The sequence below is a fragment of the Patagioenas fasciata genome, chromosome 1 (genome assembly GCF_037038585.1).
Source record: "Patagioenas fasciata isolate bPatFas1 chromosome 1, bPatFas1.hap1, whole genome shotgun sequence".
Taxonomy (NCBI): domain Eukaryota; kingdom Metazoa; phylum Chordata; class Aves; order Columbiformes; family Columbidae; genus Patagioenas; species Patagioenas fasciata.
The window spans coordinates 143,215,857-143,243,105 of record NC_092520.1 but is presented as its reverse complement, the minus strand read 5'-3'; the positions used below and the strand labels follow the sequence as shown (position 1 = coordinate 143,243,105).

Here is a 27,249-nt window from a genome sequence, read left to right as displayed (position 1 = left end):
TTCAATTGCTGTTACCTAACTCTTAAAAATGCCTTAGCTTATCTTCTTTTCCCAGGTACAGAAAAAAATGCAAAATTCCATTAAGTTGAAACTCATGTATCAAATTACTATTAAAACCTACCACAGACTTTGACATGTAAAGCACTAAAGCACAGGGGGATGGTAATTTTCTTCAAAAATTGATTAAATATCAGGCAAACTGCAATAATTTTAAATTTCCTTGGATGTGTAAAGAAAAAAAACTCCACCTACAAGGAGAAATATATTCATGTGCATTTATACACATACAAATAGAAATGAACTGCTTTACTAAAACACTTTAAAATGGAAATTACATCAGTCAAATAAAACTTTCAAAAATTTGGCACCAGACTCAAAAACCCAACCTAGCTAATACTTGAGATGTGGTCAAGCTAATTATAATTTATCAGTCTAATGTAGATTACAAGATAAACTGACTCACAATTTGGGTAGAAGCCCTTTTGCTATCTATAAGCTCTGGAGATTAATCTATTTATATGGATTCAACAAGGTTCTGTATGACAGCTTAACTATCAGTATTGTGCTTGAATATTTATTTTATTGATTCAAGGTCTCTGAATAACTTACATAGCATAAAAGCCACCCCTGGTGCTTTTGGTAATTTCAAAAGTCACTTTATGACAAATAAACAAAACAATGAAGGTAAACAAAGGTCCAGTTTCAGTCTCATAAACACCAGATGATGTCCAGTGTGCATCCAAAAATAAAAAGAGTTAAATAAATGGTTGTTTCGAAAGATGCAACTGTATTATAACCAACTAAAGTTCTTCTCCCATGGTTTGCAAAACAGCCATTAGCCACAACCTCAGGAGATGGTCGCATCTACTTGAAGAAATCTCAGAACACCAAGAGACAAGAACAAATCAACAAGGTCAATGGAATGGACCGCAAATATATCCTTAGCAAGAAAGGAAAGGTCAGATTTTGGAAACCAGTCTGGAAATAGAAAGAAAAAAGTCTAAACAAAGATCTGGGGAAGTGAAGAAAAATGATTTAAGGATACCAAGGTGCTACACAGGACAATGCATTTGCCAGCTGAAGTTCCAGAGTTTTTTAATAACAGTGATCAAAAATGGGACAACAGAAAAATGTCAGACTAAAGACATTATGCAAAGCACTGGCCATATGACATCTGAATATTCTTTGGAGGCGTGTGAGGGATAGTGTCAAGAAGCCAGACTGCAACATGATAAGGCAGTTGTAGAAGGCATTCAATTCCCAACAATATTTTTGAACCACTCCTAGTGTTATTAAAAAAACCCACCCAAAGCATGACAAAAACCAGCAACAACAAAACCACAAACAAACAAACACAAAACAAAACCAAACCAAAAAACCCCCCAAACCAACAAACAAAAAAAAAAACCAAAAATCTTTGGGTGTCAAATTTCTAGTGGTCCATCTCAGCCCAGAGGGGAATTTTTCAAAAGAAAGTCTATAGAAAAATCAAGCAAGTTATTTGAGCTATAAAGGCAGTGAAATATTATATTTTCTCTTTTTTTTTTTTTTTGTGCTCCTGGTAACAGAAGATCCACCTTCTTTCAAGAATTCAAGCCTGTCATGGATTTAAATCCACCGAGAGGATTAAGGCAGAGGACAAATATGACAACATTTGGTTTAGAAATAGAGCTATTAACTTTAATTCCTTACTTTTAAATGCATGAGTTGGTGCCCACAGAGATTACTTTTTTCAAGGGATTAGAAATATTATAATGTAACATTTGAAAGGGCCTTCTTACATTCTATATACCTCTGTTAAACTTTCTCCAGCTCTAATAGGGATCCTGTACATCACATACTTTTAATGATGGTAGTTCTCACTTACTGGAGCTAGGTAGAAGTGAGATACTGAAGAACAGGCTTCATATTTACATCTCCGCATATGTGCTTTAGTATTTTATATATTCTCAAGAGACTTAACAGTGCCCCTCTGTCCATGAACTCTGAATTCCAGTATTTTAATTATCCTGCAGAAGCACTAAATAAATTGCACCCTCAAATTATAGAACCAGCAGCCTGAAATACATCATTATGAATTAAAAATTTTGTTAAATGTCTAAACACCAAATTTAATCTGTAGTCATTTCTGGAAAAAAAAAAGGGAAAGCACTTTAATTTAATATATTTTTAATATCTTTTCCTGCACTGCACAGTGCATTCCTCCTGTGGTCTCGGTCTTTTTCAGTTCAGGAGAACGCTGAATTTGACAAGAGAAAATTTGTTCCTGGGGAATGGTGTGGATTATTGATATAGCTAGTAGATGTAGGATATCTCACAAGAAAACTTAATATTTTTGTCTTCATTCTAAAGTAAACATTTTCTTGCAAAAATAATTTCAGAATTATAGTCTTTGAGTCAGAAGTGAAATCTACCCAATATCATGTTTAATCCTGACAGGGTAGGTGTTTTTCTTGGTTCTTCACCTTTAGGTGAATTCTGTTTCAATGAGTTTGCAACATACAGAAAAGACAAATAATGAGTTAAGACATGGAAGCTGTATTATCCCAGCTACTCAGATATGAAGTAAATGTCAAGAGTGATTTAAAACTGGATTAGGTTACACAAATGCCTCCTGTACCCTTTTCAACAGGGACCATACACCTAGTTCCTCCCTCTTCAGAGATTTACAATAATCCCACTTTAGAGACTTTACTCAATATTGCATAGAAAAATCCTACTCAGAATGAAATCCAGACCTCACTGGTTCATTAATGCTTCTGTAAGAACAAGACCAGTCACTTCCAGTGCTGCTTTCAAGACTGTAAAGATGACCTGGTACACAGTAACAGAAATAGGCATTGGTGAGCAGATGACCTTCCCAAAAAAACCCAAAAGGAGTGTTTGGGAATAGCTGTGTTTTTCCCCTTTCACCATGAGAAATAACAGGAAAGTTGAAGCCTCTTGGGAATCATTTAGGAAACTAAGCCACCACTGCAGCTGAAAAAACGTCTTATCATACAATACTGAGGGATCCCCTTATGAGCCACACAGGCCCCTAGGCTCCACTAGTATCAAACAAAATACAGCTATAAAGAATTCACAGCAACTTGCAGGAACAGGATAGGATTTGGTCTGCTGAGTAAGGTGAAAGAAATAAGTCCCTCTCAGAGACTTATTGCTCAATGAATAACCACACTTGTACCTGTTCCAGTTTCTAGTCTGACCACTTCATCTGAATATATAATTTTAAGATATAGAGAAGGAGCTAAGTTTTGCACATATGTCACGAACCAGAAATCCTCCACTCTCTCCAGGCTTTTAGGGAAGAATTCTCAGCACATAGGAGCTGAATTGGACTGGAGTATGGCAATACAGTGACTTCTTCTTGCTTGACCATTTTTTTCATCCTAGTTACATCTGTGGCAGTCAGCTGCCACCCAGTTAAGATTTTGTGTTGTCTTTGGCACTACGAACCTAAAGGCTCAGGCCAACAAATTTCTGTTCTTTACCTGTGCTGCCAAGTCCCATTATTCCACTGCTCGGTCACTAAAAACTCACTGTCTTCCTTTTTCTTAAAGTCATTGTGACAATCAGTATTGGTTTACAGAAAATACAATTCTAATCGTGCTCTGTGTCTGAGGATAAGGGTTGCAGTAGTAGTAAACTCTGATAATGCAAAACTTGAGCCATTTACCAAAGAACGCACTTCCATTCAGCCCAGGTAAACTTCAGACTTAATTCTGTAGTAAGGTCAAGTGTCAACGGGATGAGGAAAAGGGTAATTTCTTCCAAGTGGGCAGAACTTGACTGGGCATGAGGACGTCATTACTTTTTTCATCAGTAGTCTTGGTTCTTTGCACTGACATGATTTTATGTGTGCTTATGAAAATGCAGAACCAAATAGCTCACCTCAAACTACTAAATGCATTGGCAGGGCCTGAAGTGAGCTTTCCAAAGAAAGGCAACCATTACTGATGTAACATTATGCTGTATTTTCTTGCCACTGTACACGAGATAGCCACATTTACATAAAAATGCTCAACTGTCTGATGGTTTAGTCTAAAAAGTCAACTCACTGTCCTATTTTTGCTTTCTACTGGCTTCTGTTCAGCTGTGAGGCTTTTTTACAGTATGTGGCCTGTTTTAGGTTGTACTCTGGAACTCAGAAATAAAATGTCTGTCAGCTTGCCCCAAACTCTTTGTTGGCATCTCACAAAAACAAACTGACATTGTTGTAGACCATAGCAACTTGATTTCTTCTAGCTTTAGCCAGACGTTTCATGAACCACAATTATACTTGGTGTTGCCATGAAATCAAAAGTATTTTCAATCTATCTCTCAGATGACTTTCAGACCGAATATAATCGAAGAAGCTTAGGGAAAGAGTATCTGAAAATTAACTTATATTTTCTACGTTTTCACCCATTATTCAAACTAAGGGGCTTATGTATGGATATCCACAGCAACCACAGGTTCTTCCTTCACAAATGCTGAAAATTCTTACTCCTAACAGATAGCCTGCTGGGTTTTTACTCATGTGTATAAACCTACATATGTGTGTGTGTACGTACACACACACACTACACAGCAGCGTATTTTTCCTTTAAGCATGACTGCACTTTCAGCTAACAGAAAAACATGCTCGATTAGGAGTTAATATAATATATATACTTACATAAGGTCATTCCAATTAAATTCAGACATTCACAAAATCAATTTATCAAGAGATCTACTGTAAGAATCTCAAAAGAGTAAGACTGCCTAGCATCCTGAAAAAAGAATATTCGATCTTCAAAATTGCATTTCCCTTCTGATTTTCAAGTTTTACCAGTTTAACTAACAGTTATTACATTATAGTTATTTGGATAATGTTTTTTTCCTAAAATAGTAATAAATATTTCTAAGGACACCCATTAAATTAAAAACAAATCAGCAAAAGAACCAAAAAAAAAAGGCACATCTTTGTGTGCTACCCATGAGCCTGAATGGCAGGAAGGAGCAAAAAAGCAGACGACTTAGTTAAGCTAAACTGAAAAGTCTTCAATAATAAACAGGTTGGTTTATTTAAAATCCTTCATAAGCACCTTTTTTGTATGATTAGGGTCACCAGTCTTTTGATCAGAATGGGCTGGCCTCCCTCTTTATGTTTGCCTTTAGCAAGTGAAATCTATGAAAGGTCAGAAATGAAGCTGGAAGGAGTCATAAGAGCTTAGGATGAGGTAAAAGATAAGAACAAAAAGAAGGGCTCTTGTCTTGATGCTAGAGCTTGTCAGAGCCGAGGAACATGGTGGCTTAGAGAGCAAAACAGAAGATATTTTAATTTAGAACTCAAATAACTTGAAAAGTGGGATCTGGAGCAAACTTTTAACTGACATTACCCAAATGGGCATCTCCAACCCAGTCTGCTATTCTGTGGCAGGTTTAATTTATTTGTTTTTAACACAGGTTACATAGGTAAAGGCACAACACCTCCAGCTTTTCAGAAGCAGATCAATAAAGTGAATATTCAAAACAAAAAAAAGTATCTCATGAAAGAACCTCTCCTTAATCTAAGGACAAACAAGCCCACTTACATTTTTCAAACACCATTTTTTCTGTTGGATACAGGTCAGTTATGATTAGGATACAGCCAATTCAAGATGGAAGATTTAATGGGTATAGAAAAAGTTAATGTGACATTCAACCTTCTCTGAAGTTTAACTCTTCAGACCCCAAGGTCTATAATGAACCACATCTTCTTAGTCTCACTCTACTTACCTTTTCCCCTATGTTAAAAGCCTGACAACTATCAGTTGAAAATCTGATCTCTTTCAGCATTTCTCCACTGAATTTACCTGGAACCATGTAAAGTTGCACTAGCTGAAAATTTCAAATACCCATTCAAATAATCTTTGCAAGGGGTACAGAAAATTTGTTCTTAACTGTCCATAATCATCTTCATATCTGTTACTAATGAGGGTAGAGATTTCTTTGTTGCTTTTACTCATGAAATAACCTGAAGGAAAAAGAACCATTTGTTAGTACAAATGTAAAAGATACAAGTCTGCCTGAGATGTAACTGGACAGGATAACAGTTCTCCCAAACTGGGCACTGAAAGATGAATTCAAACCAAAAAAGCTAAAGCAATGGAAACATGTCACTTGAACTTCAGCTAGTGATCGCTGAAGCGACAAACCTCTTGATATTTCTACGCACATTACAGAACTGCTCAGGATCTCAAAGGATGCAATTTTAAGGTAATGACAGGTTTACAAAGGAATTTATTTTAGGATAAGAGCAGACCCATTTCCTCTTTCAGTATGCTTCCATATGCCACAAATAAAAGGACTTATCAAAGGATTTCTCCTCTCAAAGGTAATAAAGAGCTCTTTTAACATCTAACAGGGCAGTTCAGCTTTTCCTGATGAATCACATACTTTGGGAAAACTATTTCTATTTCCATGTAGAAAAAAAAATCCTATCACTTTTACCACAAAAGTCACATTTTTCCTTAGAAAATTTTATATGTGTAATTTGGAGGTAGAACTTAGTTACGAAAATGTAGAAAATCAGTATATCAATTCTGACTTCAGTAGAAAACATAACATCTTAATTGTAGAGCCTGAGTGTCTCTGGAGCAGACAAAGCTCCAACAAAAATGTGCATCTACTAATACTTTACTAGGAAATCTAAGAAGTTTTTTAGAAAAGAAATCTGGAAGAGACTTTTTCCAGTCAGCTTTATCCAAGAAGAAAATGGAGTAACACAGCCTGAAACAACAAAAACAGGCATTAGAAAGTGGAATACAAAGAGAAGTTTCTGGACATGACTCCCCAAAGGAACCTGGTTGAATAGCTACACCGAGCTTTCCCTTGCAGCTTTCTACACCACCTTGGCAAACTGCAGCACCACTGAGCGATCATATTTGAATTCCAGCAACTCGCTCAACACTCAGCTCAAGAGCTGCCTAAATACTTCCCTTCAATTAATTTTCCTTGAAATGAGAAAAGACATGAAATATATGCACTCTGGATCACTAAGTCACAATGCAGGCAATTTGGGGATGTTTCAGTTTTGAGCAAGTAGGCTTTGAAATCTTAGCAAGAGCATTGCTCTGCTTTACAAGCATCACGAAATGGATTCATGGCAAACAGGACTGGGTGCACAGAGAGAAACAGTGGATTCTCTTCAGAGGAATATTATGCAATGGAGTCAGGCACCTACATGCGACTAAGGACCTGATTTGTCTTGTCTAGAAGTAGCACAATACACTACAAAGCAGGTGAAAGTAGAAACAGATACAACCTGTGCAAACTCCTCTTCTGCTTCCCTGCATAAGACATGCTGAGAACACAGCAGATGAGGAAGGTTGGAGGCAGGAGAGAAGCAGGGGAGCATTAACTTCATGTAGCACAGGAGCACATGGAATAGCTCTAGCTCAGAACGATAAACACAGTAGCAGCCAGAAGCTATGCTCCAAAAGCTGAGGCAGCAAACTGCAACCCAGCAGGCTAGACCCTGCTCTGCCCAAATGCTACTCGCTTTTTCATTTACCTGAATGCTGTATGCTATGGATCAGTGGCAAAAGCTCATATTAAGAGGTGTCATTATGTCTAGTAAGTCTTTAAAAACCAAATAAGCAAAGTTTTATCTTCTGGTAAGAAGTTTATAGTACAATCATAAAATGTCAGCCTGTATCAAAAGGTGTCAGAAGTTCCACATTGCCCAAAAATGCAGTAAAGGCTCCCATGGTATTTTATTTTCATTTCATTCAAAATCGTAAATTACAACTCTACCCTTTGAAGGCTTCAAAGTTTATCCTCTTTTACTAACAGTTAAAATGAAGGCTTAATCCTAGAAAGACATTCTAAAAGTTGCTGCACAGCTGTGCTTTACAGCAAAGGAAGACTAACGCGGGATCAAAACTCCTTCCTAGGTTTTCTCAGGCTGCTCTTCTGGTTAGGGAAAGGTAACTTTCCTTGCCCTTGCCATCACATCCAGCAGTGCCCCTTACCAGAGTTACACTGTGGAAATCAAACTCTGCTACTCAGTGCACTGTCAAGAGACACACTGTTATGTTTCCAACTATAGGAATGATGATGAATAAAAAAACCCGCATACAAAGGAACAGTGAACAACTCAGAGGATACTTAACGCCCACTGCTCCTCCACCCAGCTTGTTAACATCTTGCTATCATCTGTCCTTACATTAATTCACCCTTTTAAGATAAACTTATATGCAGATGATGTTCTACAGCATATGAGAATACTTAATATTTTCACAACTTTGTTTGTTTAATAATTGCTAAAAAGTGATCTTTTTCTGAAAAATTAGTTTAAAAAAACCCTATTTTATGTAAGAAAGCTGACATAACTCTAGACAGGAAAGGCATTTCCCTTCCAGATACACTTACCAGAAACCTACAAAGAGCTAATGATTAGATGACAGAAAATAATAGCTCACTCACTGAACACATCAGCAGGATTACTATGGAGTTCATGAAAAGATGGGTAAGTCTGCTTAGCAACTGTTTATCTTCAATATAGAGTGATTTCGCTCTAGCAGCAATTTATCTTGGAAAGTCTCTGCTCTTAAACCCCGGGAAAAAGAAAAATACGAAGCACAATGCCATTTTTATTAAAATCTCCTCAACATTTCAGTAATCTGCATCATTAATTCTCTCAATTACTAATTTTCATTACAGCTTGCTAGCCTTGCCTGTGTGCTGAGAATAACTTCTCCAGTCAGATTTAATAAGCATACAGAATTGATGTGGTACGTATTTCAGTCCACTGAATAGATTTCAGTTGAAGTAAAAGCTCCAAGATCTGATGCAATAACCAAACATAGTCCTAATTCAGATTGCTATCACAATTACCTCACTGAATTGACATTTGTAAACGAGTAATATTTATTACTTTAGGGAACAGACTGTAAGCACAGTTTGGCTTAGAATCCGGTTCATGAAAGCATGTTTATAATTTTGCTGACTTCTGAACCAAGCATTTAAATACAACCTAGAAACTCAGGAGACCAGTTCGACTTAGGTACCAACTGAAAGCAATGCTGGAATAAATATATTAAACCCCCACACCTCTTCTTATGAGTCATATTCAATAATCAGAATTCTTTTGTAAAGGATACAAGGATTGTTGTCATCAATGCTGCAGTTGTCCAGGATCAAGGGGATGCCATCTAACTCATAAACCTAAATAAAAACAAATCTTTAATTTAACAGATGTCTCAACAATACTCATGATGTTTCATGCAAGAAATACGTAAAACATAACAGGGATGCCTGTTTCATAAAAAACCTGAAATACATTAACATAAGTTACAGAGTAAATCTGCTATTATCAGCAATAAGTATCACAAAACAGTAATACAAGCAGATATTAATTTCACATTCTTCCTTCATTTAGGAAATCAGCAAAGATGAGATCTGTCTATTTTTATTTTCTATATATACGCACACATGTGACTTCACAAATTACACTAATACATTTGTTTGCGTGGATGGGTTAATAACATCTAACCCTAATAGACTCACATCTACACAACACCACTACCAGGAACTCAGGACAAGCGTACGTTAACAATAATATGTAGCATAATTATCTTAAGAAAAGTATATTCTATAAGAAATTTATCTAGACTTCTCAGGTATGCTGTAACACCACACATCATCATGCCTATTTGTAACTTTAGAAAGTGTTACTTATTTAAATGAATACCTGTTCTGGATTATCTGCAAAATTTCAACCTTGGAAACACCTTCTTAAGACATACAAGCGTTTTTTGTTGTTGCGTTTGTTTGTTTGTTTTTTAATTACAGAAGTAGTTTTAAAATGACTTGAGAGTGTAAGGATTAATTATTTATATTCTTATATCAGTATATTATTTATACTCTTTAAACTATCTGGACATGGTTCTGGGCAACATTATCTGCCTTTAAGCAGGGGGGTTGGACAAGAGGTTCCTCCAGAAGTGCCTTCCCACCTCAACCATTCTGCGATTCTCTAATAGCCAAACCGTACTTGTTCAAATCTTAAATTCTTTAATTTCTTAAAATTTAATTTCAAACCAAAACCTAGCAGGCAAAGGAATTTAGACAGAATGTCAATTTAGATTGTGGTTTCATGATGAGATTCTCTCTTCAATCTTTTTTTCTCAAAATATGATGTGTTTTTATGTACCATGTAAAACAGCAGCGCACAAAGTTTATACTGCAGGATGGATCAGCTTTCTGAAATGCACGTTCTATCATAAGAGAGGAAAGATGAGTAGGAGAAGATTTAGATGTGAAATCCAAACCAGACTATCCATCAGTAAAACTGAATTCAGAGACAAATCTTAACACATCCCTCTTACAAGATCCTTTTCAGATAATCTTATTGCAGAGTCTCAAGCTACAACATGAGAAAGTAACAGAGATGGATACACAAACAGGCAAGGCTTACCTGTAAGAAAAGCAAAGAGCATTGCTAGCTCTTAAGACCTAACTGGCACATCTGTGCTCATAACATGCATAACTACACCTACATTAAATACAGTTAATAACACAAGTTTTAAAATATACATTCTTTCCACAGAATTTTTGTGTTTTGTCCAAAACATGCATGACGTTATACTTCAACGCTTGAACAAACAGTGACCCTTCAGTAATACAGTACTTGCATGTACTTGGGAAATATTAGTACTTTGATTTTCATGCCGTAGCCTACAATGTTACCTTTTATTTTCCATTGGTGAAATGCTGAACAGTACAAATTAATCTAGATTAAGTGCTGTCAGCTGAAATAAACCACGCAATCTGTTCCAGTTAGATTCAAATGAGATGTTCAGTCAACATAGTGAGTATTCGGGGAAAGGAAAATTTTAATTAAAATCCACACATGCTTCAAAACATTACTGCAGACACTTCAAAACATTACTGCAGAAATATAATGAGATTCCTTCAAAGTAAAGTGGGAACAGAAGCAGGAAACCAAAGCCTTAGTGATACTTTAACATAAAAACCTGTTCCTAACTACCATTGCCTTATGAACCTGCTGAGAGTCTCTTGAACAGTGTACAATTAAACTGCACATAGAATTTGACCAAGTTAGGTATAACTTTTGTCACTATGACACCAGTGTTACTATGTAACTTGTGACTTACTATACAATAAAATGAAGCAAGGGAGAGAAAACTTATAATACAACACCCAAGACAAATCTATACACTTCTCTGAGTGACTTGTGGAACGAAGAGCTTTGATTTCTCAGCAACCACTGCTAGAGCATTTCCAGTCCACGCCAGCTGTTCATCAACCAGCAGTGATCTGCTAAAGGAGAATTTTATGGTAACCTCAAATTCATGCCAGTTGAGTAATTGCTCTGCATGTAGCAGAGACTTTTCTGCAACAAGAAAGCCACAGACAGTCAAGGGAAGGAATTACTACCTCCCACCAGGCTGTCCTACTTGTATGGCAAGAGTCTCTCAAATCTCACTCTCACACCAGCAGATTTTGTAAATGTCAGGAAACCATCCTCCTAGGTCTCAACCTTTTACAGAGATTCACTGGATCTATGCTGCCCAATACAAAGAGGTTAGTGAATTTTTTCAACTAATTGTTGGCCTCAAAGTTTTTCCTTTGAAGAGAAATGTCTGTGAAATGCAGAGTACAGCAGTGGACCTTTTGCAGGGATCTTCTTCAGGGCTTGGGAAAGGAGTCAGTATTGCACAAGTCCCAAATCTCACTTTAAACAAGGTGCAAAAATCTCCCGGGAAGAAAACATGTAGTGGCTGGTGTGAAACTGGCTGTATTCCATCCGGATTTTGGAAGAGATTATAGACAGAAACTGAGGACTAGACAGTTCTGATGTCCGTATTGTAAACACAATTGCTCACATTGGCCTGTGTTACAAAAGATCACTAAACCTATTCTCTGTTTACATTATTAACAGATAGCTGACCAATAACACGGAACTGCAGTGAATTGTAAAAAACACCTACATGGTTATTTTATTATGAATAACTATAAGGCTTTATTCTGAACTACACTGAAACAATAAAAAAAGCTGCAGCCTATGTGTAGGCTGAAATCTCAATCACATTTATGTTAATTACAAAGGTTACTTAAGTTTAAAATTTAAAACATAAGGCTCTGTGCTAGAGATCTCTAGTGTTTCAGTCCAGTTAGTACCAGAACTTTTGCCCTCATGTTATTGTGTCAGTTTCTGAAGTTGTTTTCTAAAAAGCGGAAAAAATAGAACATCCATCATTCAAAGGCAAGTGTCTGTCTCTGCCAGTTAAGAAAGACATCTTTCACAACACAGCTTTATACTGCTGTCTCACTTGATTTCTGTGTTGCCTTTGAAACATAATGAAGATCGGTATCACGTCAGTGAGACGTGTAAATGTGTTATACCTAAAAGAAAATGCCTTCCCTGGTGACAATGTGACTGCTAGGTTTTTTTTCTCTTTGTATCAGGAATTTAACAATCCATTTCAATGACTTAAACCAGACACTGAGCAGAAGCCCATGTAGGCCAAGATGCTATATAAATGTTAAACGAGGGCTTATGAAAGTGACCAACCCAGAACACATACACCCACTGCCCCCACAGCCAAGGAACAATACAGTTGTATTTGGATGGTTTGGGACGTGCCAGTCCTAAGGAAAAAGCTATACTTTTTGTCTCGATAACCAATGAGTTTATTCAGGCCAAAATTAAAGCTTTAATGTTATCTTCCAGAATTCGTATTTATTAACCAGTATATAAATAAGGTCACTAGCATAATGAAGGATATCTGCCTGAACAGAACTACCTCTGATAATTTCCCAGTATTTTTAAATGAAATTCACAGGAGTAATTGTCATTATCATCCACAGCAAAGCCCAGAGAAAATATAAATTAACTGCAGACTGTTTCTTGAATCTTTCACTCTAGCAGTAATGGAGCCAAGCTCAGAGGTAAAAATGCAAATTCTCCAAGCATGACAGTGCTTGTTGCTGAACAAGAAATCTGCACACATCTAATAAAATGCAACTACAATCTCCAGGTCCAGCAACTATACAAACAGAAACAGAAAACCTCCAGCAAAAATAATCTCTCCAAAAAACTGTTAACACTTCAAGTGTTAGAAACATTACTTAGTCAACTCTAAAAATAATATTATGCAAAAGGTACATTTCTGCCTTTAGATAACAACAGCTTGAACATAAATTGTTCTTCCTCTATAATGCAACTGATCCTGAGCCTTCAATCGACACAGAAGGCAGAATGAGAATTGTGTTTGTTTCAGTCACAGAAATACTTCTATTTTGTAGAAGTTTCATTTGGTTCAACTAAAGATAACCAAAAGGAAATATGTTCTCACAAACAGAAGTGGACTCCTAACAGTTTGAATAATCCATGCTAACGCTTGGTCTTTTTACATGTCACTGACAAGCACAAATAGAAAGACAAATTTAAAAAGTGTTTGGAGTGGGGGAAACAAACTCTAGAAACATGTCCAAAACTGGGAACAAGCAGGAACCATTTCTATAGAAAAGCTGTAGATGTGACATTCTTTACAAATCACCAGTTTCCTACCAGATAAAAAGTCTGTCTCAAGTAACATTCACCTCCAGATCATTATATTTCTATTCACATTATGGAACTTAAAAGGAAAAAAAGGCTTCTGGGAGCAATAAAACTGGCAAACTTCCTTCACTGCACTCTTTGCAATGCTCCTAGTTCCGTCACACAGATCAAAAACCGTGCAAACAGCACGTGGTCCATAGGTACCAGTGTGCTATCGACTGCCAAATGTCAGCCTTAGTTAGCAGTGGATCAGGGACTCATCTGCCACTACCCAGATTCCCCTCTCAGGAGCACTACCTTGGGTTTCTTGTCTACCTGTTTGCAGATTCTCATGAGGCAAAAAGAGTTTAACAATATTTCTGATACCCATAGTTCTCTTACAAATTTCATTTAAACTGGCTAATGGATGTAAAAGCTGGAGGAGGTAAAGCAAAAGAGACGGGGTCAAAAAAACACATCTGGGATGGCATGACCACAGGCAGCCTAAAGAACATATTAAGGTCAGAGTAAACAAACTTATCGACTATATTTTCTGTTTTCTCTTAGTACTCTAGATTACTGAAATTATCTTTCAACATACTTCTGAAGAGCAAAATCATTAAGTTATTAACATCCACCCTAAACTGTATCAACAGGAGCAGAACCAGCAGACCAAATGAAGCAATTCTCCTTAGTACTCAGATTGCAACCCACTCAAGGGGCTGAAGCTCTGCCATGCAAAGAGAGGCTAAGGGAACTGGGGATGGAGAAGGTTTCAGGAGAACCTGATGGCAGCCTTCCCACACCTACAAGGAAGTTACTAAGAGGACAAAGCCACTCTCCTGACTCGGGTTAAAAGCAGTTTAAACAGAGGAAAAGACAGTCATAACAATGAAACCGAGAAGGTTCTGACCAGCTAGAAGGAGAAGTTTTTTACCGTGAGGATATGGAGTGGTTTGCCCACAGACACTGTGGGCATCTTTGAGGTCTTCAAGATTTCTTCAGCTTTGAGCAGGAGGTTGGACTACAGACCTCCTGAAATCTCTTCCAGTCTGAATAACTGTGCAAGTCCAAGACTTTTCTGTCTCACTCCAACAAAAAGGAAAGAGCTATGACAAGGGAAATAAGTACAAGTCCATTCTTTTCCTCACATAGCTCAAGATCAGATCCTTTCTACCCTAATACAAACTTCTTGGTTCTAAAGCCGGAAAAAGTTGTCATAAACTATTTATCAAAGTATGTAACAAACAGAAACAGTTCTAGAAAAAGTCTTATGATTCTTGCCCATTGGTAATAATGCTGCATATTCACTGACTTCACACGACAGAGAAATCTTAAAATCATTTGTATTTCAGATGCCAGACTGTTCATATAAATATATTCCTATAAACTCATATTACTTGTATTAATGTCTGACAGTGAATAAAAAGGATTCCTCAACAAAGATTACTATGTTTTCTACAGTAAAAAGTTAGGAATTTTGCGCAATCCAGTATACTGAAGAAATATCTGGGCTGGCCAGAAAGAAAATAAAGAAAGGAATAAAAGTGAGGTCTAGAAATCACAAATCACTAAAAAAAAAAAAAAAAACCACAGCGAGAGCATAAGCAACATTGTTAACCTATGGCAGGAGCTTGCTATGAACACAGTAACGTTTAATCTGAACACACTTTTTTCCTTGAAGCTATTATCTACATCCAGAAAGATGAGAAGCAATGAGCCTAATGAACAGAACACTCATTACACATTTAGAAAGCATTTTTAACAGCAATGGTTAGTCAAGCACTGCAATACACTGAAGCACTTGTCTCAAAGATTCCTGGAGCATTCTCCAATGTTGCAAGTCTCCTGACAAATCTTAACCATGAATACTCTAACCAGTCCTGCTCTGGACAGGTGAATGGCTATGACCTTTGAGTCCCTTCTAAGTCTGCATGACTTTTCTCTGACAAAATCATACTAGAATAAATCATACCAAAGAAAAGTGATTCAATGAAATACACATTGGGGATTTGTTGCTAGTCTTTTGCCATCATTAAAGATATGCTTAAGTCTTATTCCTTCTGAATGTACCACATGAGGGCTACATAATGCCTACATAATGAGAAATATATCCTTCAGGCCGTGCTGCCAAACTGACAGACAGGAGTCACTTTTCCTCCAAGACCTGCTCAAAAAGACAGGCAATTAGTAATTAGACATCCAGGCAGAGTCCAGTATTCAATTTGAGGAACAGAGCAATTCAACAAGGGCAGGAATCTATCAGCTGGTTAGGTTCACATACTGGCCCCTCGGCAGCTATGATGGTACTGAAAAATATGATTTAATTTTGTTCATTTCTGAGTCTTGGTTTTGGGTTTCTTTCTTTGTTTTTCCAAGCAGCAGAACTGACAGGAGATACACAGGAGATTCTACTTCAAAGGACAAAAGAACACTTTAATCCATCTGCGCTAGTGGATTCCTAGGTCTACTGCAGACTACAGGCACTTTGGCTTAGAATAGAGGCAGCTGTGGCTTGTGGCAATCAAGTCTATTATTGGAGTTCACCACATCCTGCAGATCTACTGAAATACTTGTGGACAGAGGCTCCTTTCTCCAGGACATCACAGCAGACTTGCTTAGCTAGTTTGAGAGCTCCTTGCACCATTGTCAATGACTTTGAGAGCTAAGCGAGATCTTTATACTCATTTCAGTCAAGGCAGTGTCCCCAGAATACTCCTCCACCTACTACACGGTTTCAGGTAAGCATGTATTTAACATTTTAATGTTTGAAAATCAGAAATCACGGTAACAAAACTTGTTGCTACATTAATTTCAAATATACTCTCCCCTTTTGAGCATTACTTCCCAGAGAGATATGAGGTTTATTTCAACTCTCCCAAAAGAGATGACCCTTGCCTCTTTCTGGAAGACAAAAAAAAATCCACAACAAAACTCAAACCAAATTAAAAAAAATATCTTAGACTCTAATAGTGGGATCCCTTTGCGATGCCCTAAAACTCTCTGAAGAGAATTAGTTTAGGAGATGATGGGTTTGGTCTTACTGAGGGGGAAGGGAAGAGAACACAAAGGTACCAAGCACACAGCCAGGGCTGAGCCAAAACAAGCAGAAGCAAGAGTGTCCGGCTACTAGGAGAGGGTAACAAGTCATCTCAGTTGCTGAATAACTTTTTCCACTAGTCTTTCCAAGAGCAAAACACAGGAGTTTCCAGCCATTGAGATGATAATATAAACACTTGAGAATTCAAAATAGGTTCCCGCAAGAGACAGTAATACAATTGGTTCATTTTGTTTTTTAAACAATTCAGCTTTCATCATTCACTTATTTACGGTTCCTGAAACAGAAGCCACTTTTCAGTAACAAACAGATGCTGCTATGAGGAGCGGGCTCTTAGCTCTTTTTAGGTTTAAATCTGCTATTTAACGTGGATAAAGCAAGGTCCAACACAAGATGGATTTTGCTTGAAACACACAATATTTGCTAGTGGGGTCTTTGCCTACCCTGGTAGCAGCTGTAAGAGAAAACAACAGTGCAAAGAATCATCCAGTATAAAACCCTGTGCTTTACATCAGTTGAATTTGTACAAATTTGCATCAACAACAAAGTATACGTTCCTCTGCTTCTAGTCGTCACTCACTATCTTCAGTCCACTAAAACCAGCAATCAGACGGTCTTAAGTTTGCTGATTTCAAATCATTGCTACAAAAGAGGTTCTTCTTTTTCTTTTTTTCTTTCATCAGAACAATAACAACAAAAAGTTAAAAGAAATTATATGTAAGAATTAGCTATGTGACTAGAACCAGGCTAAGGACACAACTTATAGGACATCATCGAAATGTCAAAATTTTATTTTGTTCTAAAGAAGAGTGTAAAACAAAGACTTCAAATTACTCCAAAGTTCTGAAAAAACACAGAGATAAAGGTTGGGTAAGTCACATGATTCATTTCAGCTGTCATAATCACCATTGCAATAGGAAGTTCCAAGTCATTCCGGCAAGCTGCCACTGTTTTTGTGCCTATGGTATTTTTCTCTTCCATGTCAAGCTTAACAAAGCATTTTAAGCATCTCTCAACTAAAATGGGGGACTTTGTTCTGTTGGTTGTGTGTACTGTGGTTTTTTTGCAGGGGAAAGTGGTGGGTTTTGGTTTTTCTTATCAGTTTCAAATTTTGTGTTATGTTGGAATAGCTTTTCTTCTGGAACAAAATTCTAGGCATTCCATAAAATATCCCAACTTTGAAATGCATTGTCAGAAAAATAGATTACCACAGAATGTTTCTACTGAAGATTTCATCATTACTGTTCTACGCGTGATCACACACTCTTCTAGCCAAAAATCAGCACAACAGTCTTGTGACTCTGTTAATCTCTTCACTTTACCACTCATTTCAGCTTGGGTACTTCATTTCTCCACAATAGCCTACACACCTGCTTTGCTTCTACATTCGCTCGACATTGCAGTTGCTCCTTGAAACCCAGTTCAGCTGAAATATTCCCCTAAACTGTCAGCTGCTTACAACTTTGAGCGAGCAGGAATGGAAAAGGAGGAAAAGCAATTAAAATTCATACCCTCTTTTGATGAATACGCAACCTCACTCAGGCCACATGTGTCATCACTCTCCCACGTTACTACTGTATTCAAAAATAGCTTCTATTCCCAACATCAAGGATTACAACTCTTCCTTGGAAACTTCTGATTCAGCAAGCAAAATAAATGCCAATCAGATGTTCTGTGCTCTAATGATGACTTTTGTTGTGTCGAGCACTACTTATTATAGCATTCTCCTTCTACTCCACTTTGAAACAAAGGTTTAAAAAAATTTGATGTCAGACATATAAATTCATCTGTGGCAAAGACAGAGAGATGCAATACTCCAATGATGAAAATAAGGTGTGAGAAAAATCTAGGATGATTTCAAAACCTACAATGATTTGTGCTGGTGATCGCTGCATTTCACAGTAAAATTCTGCAGCATACCGGACTGAACTGCAGCACTTGGAGTGCACTGGCAGACTTGAGACTAAAAGCAAAGCACCACAACCACCCAAGTGGTGGCAGATTCCCAGTGACACACCCCAGAGTTTCCTGTTGTAATTATGAAGTGACTTTAACAGTGATAAATTTTTTTAAGGAACTGTAAAGAATAAGTTACTGAGTATACTTTTGTCACCCCAAACTTCACAGCCAAGGAGGGTGGGGGGGAAATAAAAAAAAAGAGGAGAAAGCTAGCATGCTTGAAGACTGAAAACAGCACATAGACGTTATTAACAGCATGCACTGTTCTCCATTTCCACATTTCTTTGTACGCAGAGCTTCCAAGATTTTAGTGACGGGTCAGAGAACAAACCATTAATTTTCTAGTACGTATGTAAAGGATGTGCACCCCATTGCATGTTAAGTATAAAGCTATCCTCGATGATAATTACATTTTTCACCAGATTAAAGCATAATAAAATAAAGCAAGTGTTTCCACAAAGGACTGTAAAACGCTTTTCTAGAATGATACATAAACTGTAAATGGCAGACTGCAGGACCCGAATGACTACTAAAGCCTGAAGACAGTTTAATGGTGTTTGCTGCTTGTGTTTTAAATCACACCAGTCAGGGAAGCCTTCAGAAGTCTGCAGCCAGCCATACAACTCCATCGCCTAATACCACAGCAAATAATACTTCTCACCTAGCAATGCCAATTTCATGCTCCATTTTATACGAAACGTTACATTTTTCAAGAAACATATAAGTAACAGAACTATGGTCCCTTTGAAAGACAAAAAAAGGCTAATCTTGCAATTACAATAATTGCTTTGTTTCAGGACTAATAGATGTGCTCTCAGTTTAATGCAAAACAATATGTACAGCATACCAGGAATGGTTTCAAAGGAGGTTAATGCAGGTGCAAACCAAGACTCAAGTTGGGAGGCAAAAAGACTTAGATGTACAATGTTCTGCTGAGACCAATTCATACCTTCTTCCGAATAACTTTTTCCTTTATGATACCTTCAAATCACAGAGTATTCTTAATCCAAAATAGAACAGGTGGCACATCATTTCAAATACAAAGCAAAGCAACTACACTTTCTTTCATTTTTCAAAAGTAATCTGTTGGTTTCCTTTTTATTTTACAATGTAAAAAAATTTATACATATGATATGTAGCATAAAAAATACCGGTCCTGGTATTTCAGTTCTTCCCTGTAAAGCCCTTTCATTTCTTCCTCGAAGTCATTTTATAACCAAATTCAGTACAATATTTATTTAATGGTCAGTACACAAATAACTCCTGACAACTTTCACTGGAACATTCAGGAAAGGTAAGAGAAGGTTGAAGTGTTCACATAAAGTTCATAACAAGGACTAGGTCCTCTTTTAAACATGATCAAACACCAAGCTCCTTTCAGTCCTCTCTCACAAGCTCTGTATACTCGGCTGTCAGTTTCTGCCCACACTACCTAGAATAGCAGTGATGAAAATCTACCACATTTGCTTGTTATATAGTAATAACAGACTGTCGGGTGCTGGGCTTCAGATATTTAAGCTTCTTATGCCTCTCTTTGGAATTGTGCTTTTGTAGAAAGAATCTATTGCAAAGTAAAACAGATTGTTTGTAAGCAGGATTAAAAAAGAAAAAAGTTATCGTAAATTAAATTATTATAAAATGAATAAAGTAACTTTTGGTTCAGCTTAGCATTCTTTTCAAGTCGGATTAAATTTATTTATTAATGACTGAAATAATGCCACAAACTACTTCAGCAACATTTTTACTGAGACAACAATACTCACACATTTTATGAATAAATAAAACTTCATGGTTCAGAATTTTGCCAGAAGAGGATACTCTTCTGAAAGCAGAGTATCACAGACAGACTGAATGATATTTCACATGCTAAAACCAAACATTAAGAGAAAACAGAAGACTTTCATTGATGCATTTAAGAGATTTCATAGTATTAATGCAAGGGAAGCTGTGGTTTCTCCAGAAAAAGTATTCAAATACATTAAGAGAAGCTTCATTCAAGTTAACAATCAGTAACATGATGTATCCATTCTCACTTTATGGAACCCTGTGAAAAACAGTGACTATTTCAATAAATGCTGTTATATAAATTTGACTTTTCAAAAATTGAATTTGATTTGATTTCTCATCAGCTGTGTTTTATGCAAACTGGTTGTTTAATGAGAAGCAGAGATGTACTAATGGAGGTGTCCTGAATTGCCAAACTATTATGGAGTGGCTAGCAGCATTGTACGCTAATATGAAACATGGAAAATATCAATGTATGGGAAGATGACAAACCAGCCTTTTCTGTCCTTTAAAGAGAAAAATATTAGCCTAAGATTTGTAAACCAGCATAGTTGCATTAAAGTTTTATTCTTCATCAGCTTAACTAAATAAGTGGAGGAAATCCCTGTGCACACATACTATTCCAGCATGTTCCTCACTTTTCTGAACAAAAAGGGGTTTACTTTGGTTTGGGGTCTTTTTTACAGCTTTTACACAAACAGAACCAAATCCTCCGCAATTCCAGGATTTTGCTAGTAATGGTATTTCATTTTTAACTGAAAAACAAATCTGAATGCTGATCCTTTAATGACTGTTCATCGTTCTTCATACTTGCAACCCCTTTTGCTAATGTAACTGCAGTTAAAAATAACTGCCAGAGGGTTTTCCCCACTGACGATCACTACAAAGTGTGATTCTGGTGGCATTAAGTTTTTCTAACTTTTCATTCTCATTTTGCAAAATCCCAAGCTGCCAGCGGCATACCGCAACAGGATTCAGAAAGCAAGCCAAATTATACTCTAGGTTACACTAGTGTAATAGTTCAGTAGTTGGCCCCTTCCAGCAGTTATCTACAAACATCCCAATACATAACAGCAGAATAAATACTTGCACCTTACGTTACATCCCCATGCCAGCTGAGGAAATCAGTTATCAAATGACACACTCCACTGGCTTCATAACCCAGCTCAACTGCATTCTGAAATGCCACTGCCAACTCCAAATACCTATTCCCCAAGACCACCCTTTGACAAACAGATAAATGTAACACTTAACAAACCTTTCCTGCAGGTTGAGAGCTGTCTGTGTTTTGAAAACCACAGGGTGTTTCAAAAAGGTGGACTCAATTTCAAAGCAGTATTGTTCACAGTATCTTCCGTAGGACTGAGGCGAGGGGCTATTTGTGCGCTGGGAGAGGCATCTAGCGGCAATCATTTGAAACTCTATGCCCTGCCCTTTCAAGTGGTAAGAGTTTCATTCATGGACAGTTTGTGGTTGCAGAAACATAGTGATTTCAAATCGGGCCCATCTTTTTGAAACATCCTGAATTTTCAAGGAAAAAAGCTACTGAAAAGGTTAGGGACTAGAGAATGACATGAAGTTAATACAAGGCAGTGCACAGCAGCTTCAAAACCATGTGCTGCAGCTCAACAGATCTGCAAATGAACTAGCGATGAGTTCTCAAAGGTTTAGCTACACAGAACGTCTTGAGGTGGGGGTCTCTGTGGCCCAAACCAATGGGACCCAAGGTATAATGCCTCTTATTGTAATCAAAGAATTGCTAGTAGAGCTACAGAACACAGGATGGAAGGTAGGAAAAGAATCATCAACCTCATCTTAGGTGAACAATACACTAGTGAAGTCTGAAGGCTGCAAGAAACTTGGCTCATTCCAACTTATTTCAGCAGAGCTGCTAATTGCATTAGTAAAAGATGCTGAGCTGGGATGCTGGGCTTGCGGTTGCCTTTTCTTGCTGCACTCTTTGGATGGTTCCCAAGGGGCTGTGGGCTCATGACAACTAGCACTCCTCTGGAAAACATTCAGGAATGGCTGGGTACATAGCACAGGCTACAGGCTCTTCTCAAGGAGAGCTATGGGAAAGGCAGTTCTGTGATTTGATTTTGGCAGGGGAAGACGAAGGTGGAGGAAAAGAAGCCCGTAGAGGAGAATTCTGTCATACGGATGTGAGCCATGCCAAACTCTGCCACTTGCCCTCAAGGCTAGAAATGGTCACTAACACACTTTACTTGCTGTATCCACTAGGGACTGGCCCAGTCCTCATGTGGCATCGACTGTTTCTGTGCTGATGATCCAGACTTACAGAAAGTTAAGCAATTATTCTCTACATTTACCTGAAATTCTAAGAATACACATTTTCTTTTAATGATTCACCAAGCATAACCTTTGCACAGGATCACATTCTCTTATGAAGATAAATTTAGCCACCTCGTTGAGATTAAGATCAATTTTACATTTAGAAAACACAAGAATCCTGATGTTGTGATTTATATGTCTATAAAAGCCATATATTTAGTATGCATGATATACAATAACTCAGGTATGCGTGCTCTAACACTAAATTTCATGCTGAAAGCTTGCTAATGCCTCAGGCTATTGAGCAAGATGATACATGAAGCTGTACATAAGGAGATTGCATATTAGTTGCTTAATTTACCTCTAAATTACAACTACCAGAGTTTTTTTGAGGATTTGTCTCTCTAAAGGTCTTGTAGTCTGGTAATAACAACTGCAGGTACTATGAAAGTAAAATTCCCAGCTTCTAGTTGAACTCATATCCACGATGAACAAAATTCTAAGGTTGTAGATTTGTAAAGGTGTAATTCAGACTGTTTTAAAAATTCCAAAATAATTGTATCCTTTCATATGGTCAATTTACATGAAAATATTTTTGTGGGAAACAAGGCATGTATACACATTCTCAGGCACTAAAACAATTATTTATAAATTTTTAAATGTTCTGTTTAGCTTTATTTATATTGCTATTACCTTTCTTGCAACAGATCATTGATTTGGTTGCAGGTCTGTACTTATGAAGTCAAGAGTGCAGGTTCTAACTGAAAACTAGAAGTTCTTGTTTCAAGACACAGTTTCATTACTCTACATTAAGTATATATACACACATCATGTTATTAAAACCTCATTAAAGCAAACCTGCACATGCACAGCAACTCTTCTTAGTAAGTCCATTAAAGAAATAAGAACTCATATGAACAGAGTTTGTGGGTACATTTCAGTAGCTGAAATTTGTACCAAAATAAATGCAATCATAAAATCAGAAACATTTAAAAAAATTTTTAAGTTCTACAAGTCACTATTTTTTATTATTTTTAAAAAGAACTAAGAAAACTTCTGTGAGAGTTTATTAATAAACTCTATTATCTTTGAAGTTGATTTTCAAAGGGACAGTTCGACACTTTTATAGAAGAGCCTGCAGGAGCAGGTTGACACTAATGGTGGGTCAGAAGGTGAGAGGAGAAAAAGTGTTGAATCACAACCTCAATCAGCTGCCACCAGATTGATCTACTGTAGGAGCATTAAAGATTACATTTTTACCTTTGAAATTAAGAAAGCACTTTCAAGCTTTTTTTCTCAGCAGCTACAAACTCTAAAAGTACTTTCCAAAAAATGCATTAAACGGTGAGGTGCTCATGCAATTGTATGACTCAAGACCTGGAATTCAAAGGCAACACTCCTAACCACCACAGTCTTCAACTGGATTACAAATTCCAGAAGAACTGGCAGTAGTGAATGTCCTCTCCGATTGCATCAGCTTCTCATGACCAGAGCTGAGGGGAACAGGCAGAGCTGAGACAACTAAATAGACCTGGTTGGAAAATACCAAGGTAGTGACGTCTAATTAAGTTCAAGGGAATATAAGTTAGATGTAAGTTCAAGGGAACTTACCAGTTTATTACTACTTTTCACTGAACTGTTGCAGGCAAAACACTGCTTTTTTTTTTTTTTTTTTTTTACTACAATTTTTTTACTGAACAATTGCCTGAAATAAAGCTGTTGAACATTTCCAAAGCAAAATGCACAAACTTCACTTTTCAGGACTAAAGGGTGAAAAGGATTTTTAGAAAAATTGGAAACTGTCCTACAGAAAATTGCAAGCCCCAAACAGCTTCATGTGTAGCACTCCTCCTTCTCTAAAAAGACAGTAAAAAATTGGCTTGGAGGTAAATGTTGCCATTTACCCTCACTAAAATGGAACAGAAATTTTGCCAAGTTCAGTATAAATTCACTGAGTTACATAATTGTGCTCTAGAACAGTAATTTCTAGACCAAAATCCAAACCCTTCTTATTTTGTCATAGGTAAGACCAACGTCAAACCAAAGACAACTGAAATGTTAAAACACACACCAAAGAAGGCAACTCAATACTTCTTTTAGTTTATGAAGAATACACAAACTTTTTATTTTCTCAAGATGAAGCTAATCCTTATACTAAGTCCAGTTTCAATATTTCACTTGAAATATCAGTCAGATTGTAATAACTTTAAAATATTCAAGCAACCTCATGGTGGGTTGACCCCGGCTGGACAGCAGGTGCCCACCAAAGCTGCTCTATCACTTCCATCCTCAGTCGGACAGAGGAAAGAAAATATAATGGAAGGGTTTTGGCTTGATATAAAGACAGGGAGAGATCACTCACCAACCACCATCACAAGCAAAACACACCTGACATCAGGAAATCAGCTTAATTTATTACCAATCAAATTAGAGTAGAGTAACAACAAATAAAACGAAATCTTGAAACAGCTTCCCCCCAACCCATCCATTCTTCCTGGGCTCAACTTCACTCTGATTTCTCTGCCTCCTCCTACCCCAAGTGACACAAGGGGATGGTGAATAGGGGTTGTGGTCAATTCATCACACAGGTTATGCTCAGACTCTGTGATCTTGAAGGTCTCTTCCAATCAAAATGATTCTATGATTCTATTATCTCTGCCACTCCCTTCTCTTCACCCTCTTCACCTGCTCCAGGGTGGGGTCTCTCCCATAGCAGACAGTCCTCTGCAAACTTCTCCATGTGGGTCCTTCTCACGGGCTGCAGTTCTTCATCAACTGTTCAAATGTGTGTCCCATCCATTGGGTGCAGCCCTTCAGGAGCAAACTGCTCCAGTGTGGGTCCAACAAGGGGTCACAAATCCTGCCAGCAAACCTGGTCCAGCCTGGGCTTCTCTCTCCTTGGGGCCACAGGACCTACCAGGGCTTTCCACAGGGTCACAGCCTAGTTTGGGCATCCACCTGCTCTGGTGTAGGTTCCTCCATGGGCTGCAGGTGGAGATCTGTGCTAGCATGGACCTCCATGGGCTGCAGGGGGACATCCGGCCTCACTGTGGTCTGTACCACGGGCTCCAGGGGAATCTCTGCTCCAGTTTAAAACTGTTGTCCCTTGCCCTTGTACTACAGGTCTTAGTAAAAAGGTGTCTCTCCATCTTTCTTTTAGGTCTCTTTAAGTTTTGAAAGGCCACTTTAAGCCTCTCTCAGCCTGTCCTCATAGAACAGGTATTCCATCCCTCTGACCATTTTTGGGACCTCCTCTGGACCTTCTCCAACAGGCCCATGTGTCTCTTGTGCTGGGAGGCCCATAGCCAGATACAGGACCCCAGGTGGGGTCTCACCAGAGCTAAGTAGATGGGGAGAATCACCTCCCTCGACCTGCTGGTCACACTTCTTTTTCATGTACATATTACACATTTATAGTTATATATATTTATATATGATACTCACTCACGGGCACATATTTATCTATATAAAATACAGACACACGTGCTCCTATATTTAAAATTACACAGGTTACAGATAGTAAACTAGAAAATAGCTAATTTCTACTGTTTATCAATTTCCCTAGTCCCTAGAATTATGGAAAATATTCCATTTCATAAATGAAAACAATGAACAATAAGACAAGACCTCAATCCTCAACCAGTGGCAAAAAAGTGCATTTCAGAATTTCAGATGGTGAGGAGGCATCTGAGGGCTTAGTAAATCAGTCTTGGAGATGAGGACTGCTTGGGCACACTAGGTTCGTGTTATCACTTTTCCAAGCAGATACAACCCTGCTAGAGTTCACAGGAGCCTGTATCAGTGTCTGGAAGGTGGATAAACAGATGTGCAATGCTGTTACCTCTTTAGCTACTCTCACACTAAACCCACAGGGATTCTCCACTTAAATATATACTGACTATTAGCAGGTTCTTAATCTTATCCTACTGAGTGATTAGACTATTCAAGTACGTTGGTTCCCTTTGGGCACTGGTAGCACCAAACTTTTCTGAAGCATTGCAATGCTAAACAGCAAGGAGCAGAATACTGCAGGTCTGCAATCTAGAACAAACAGCATCACCCAATGGAAGAAATTCAAAACTGCATATAACAGTCACTGCACTTTTCCCAAAGACAGAAACAAAAACAGGAGAAAGGGGAAAAAAACCCTAAGAAAACCAAATGTGCAGGCTCTATCTGAAGACTAGGTGCTCTGATACATCCTCATGTGCTTCAACAGGAGTTTTAGCAAATAATTTTCAGGGCTGGTAACAGAAGTTATACTGACTTGAAGGCACACAGGCAAAGAGAACTGAAGGGTCACAGCTGCTTTTCTGATAAGGCAAAGCCAGGTTGAAGGCTGCAAGACATTACACCTCTACTGAGCCTGACGGTGGGCTGCCACAGGAATGTAGGGATTTAAGTAACTTAACCCCACCATGATGAAACAGAAACTTAGACACCAGACTTCTTTAAGCACATTTGTAAGCTTCTGTCTAGCTCAAGGCTTCTCTAATTTTGGTAGGAAAGTTAATATCAGGACTCAGTGGCACATATTCAGCATCCTACTTGCTGGTCACTGATAAGGGATTGTCCACCATTGCCTTCCACAAGCTTTCATACAAAGTCTCCTTCATGTCCTCCTTATCCTGAATGTAGCACA

General features: G+C 37.8%; 1 protein-coding gene across 1 annotated transcript in view; it reads right to left on the bottom strand.

Moving 5' to 3' along the window:
• ATXN10 (ataxin 10) overlaps nucleotides 1-27,249 on the bottom strand; it is a 102,490-nt gene that overhangs the window by 8,532 nt on the left and 66,709 nt on the right. The window contains exon 10 of the mRNA XM_065843324.2: nucleotides 9,108-9,171. Within this exon, the coding sequence (XP_065699396.2) occupies nucleotides 9,108-9,171 (64 nt within the window). The remainder of the gene's footprint in view (nucleotides 1-9,107; nucleotides 9,172-27,249) is intronic.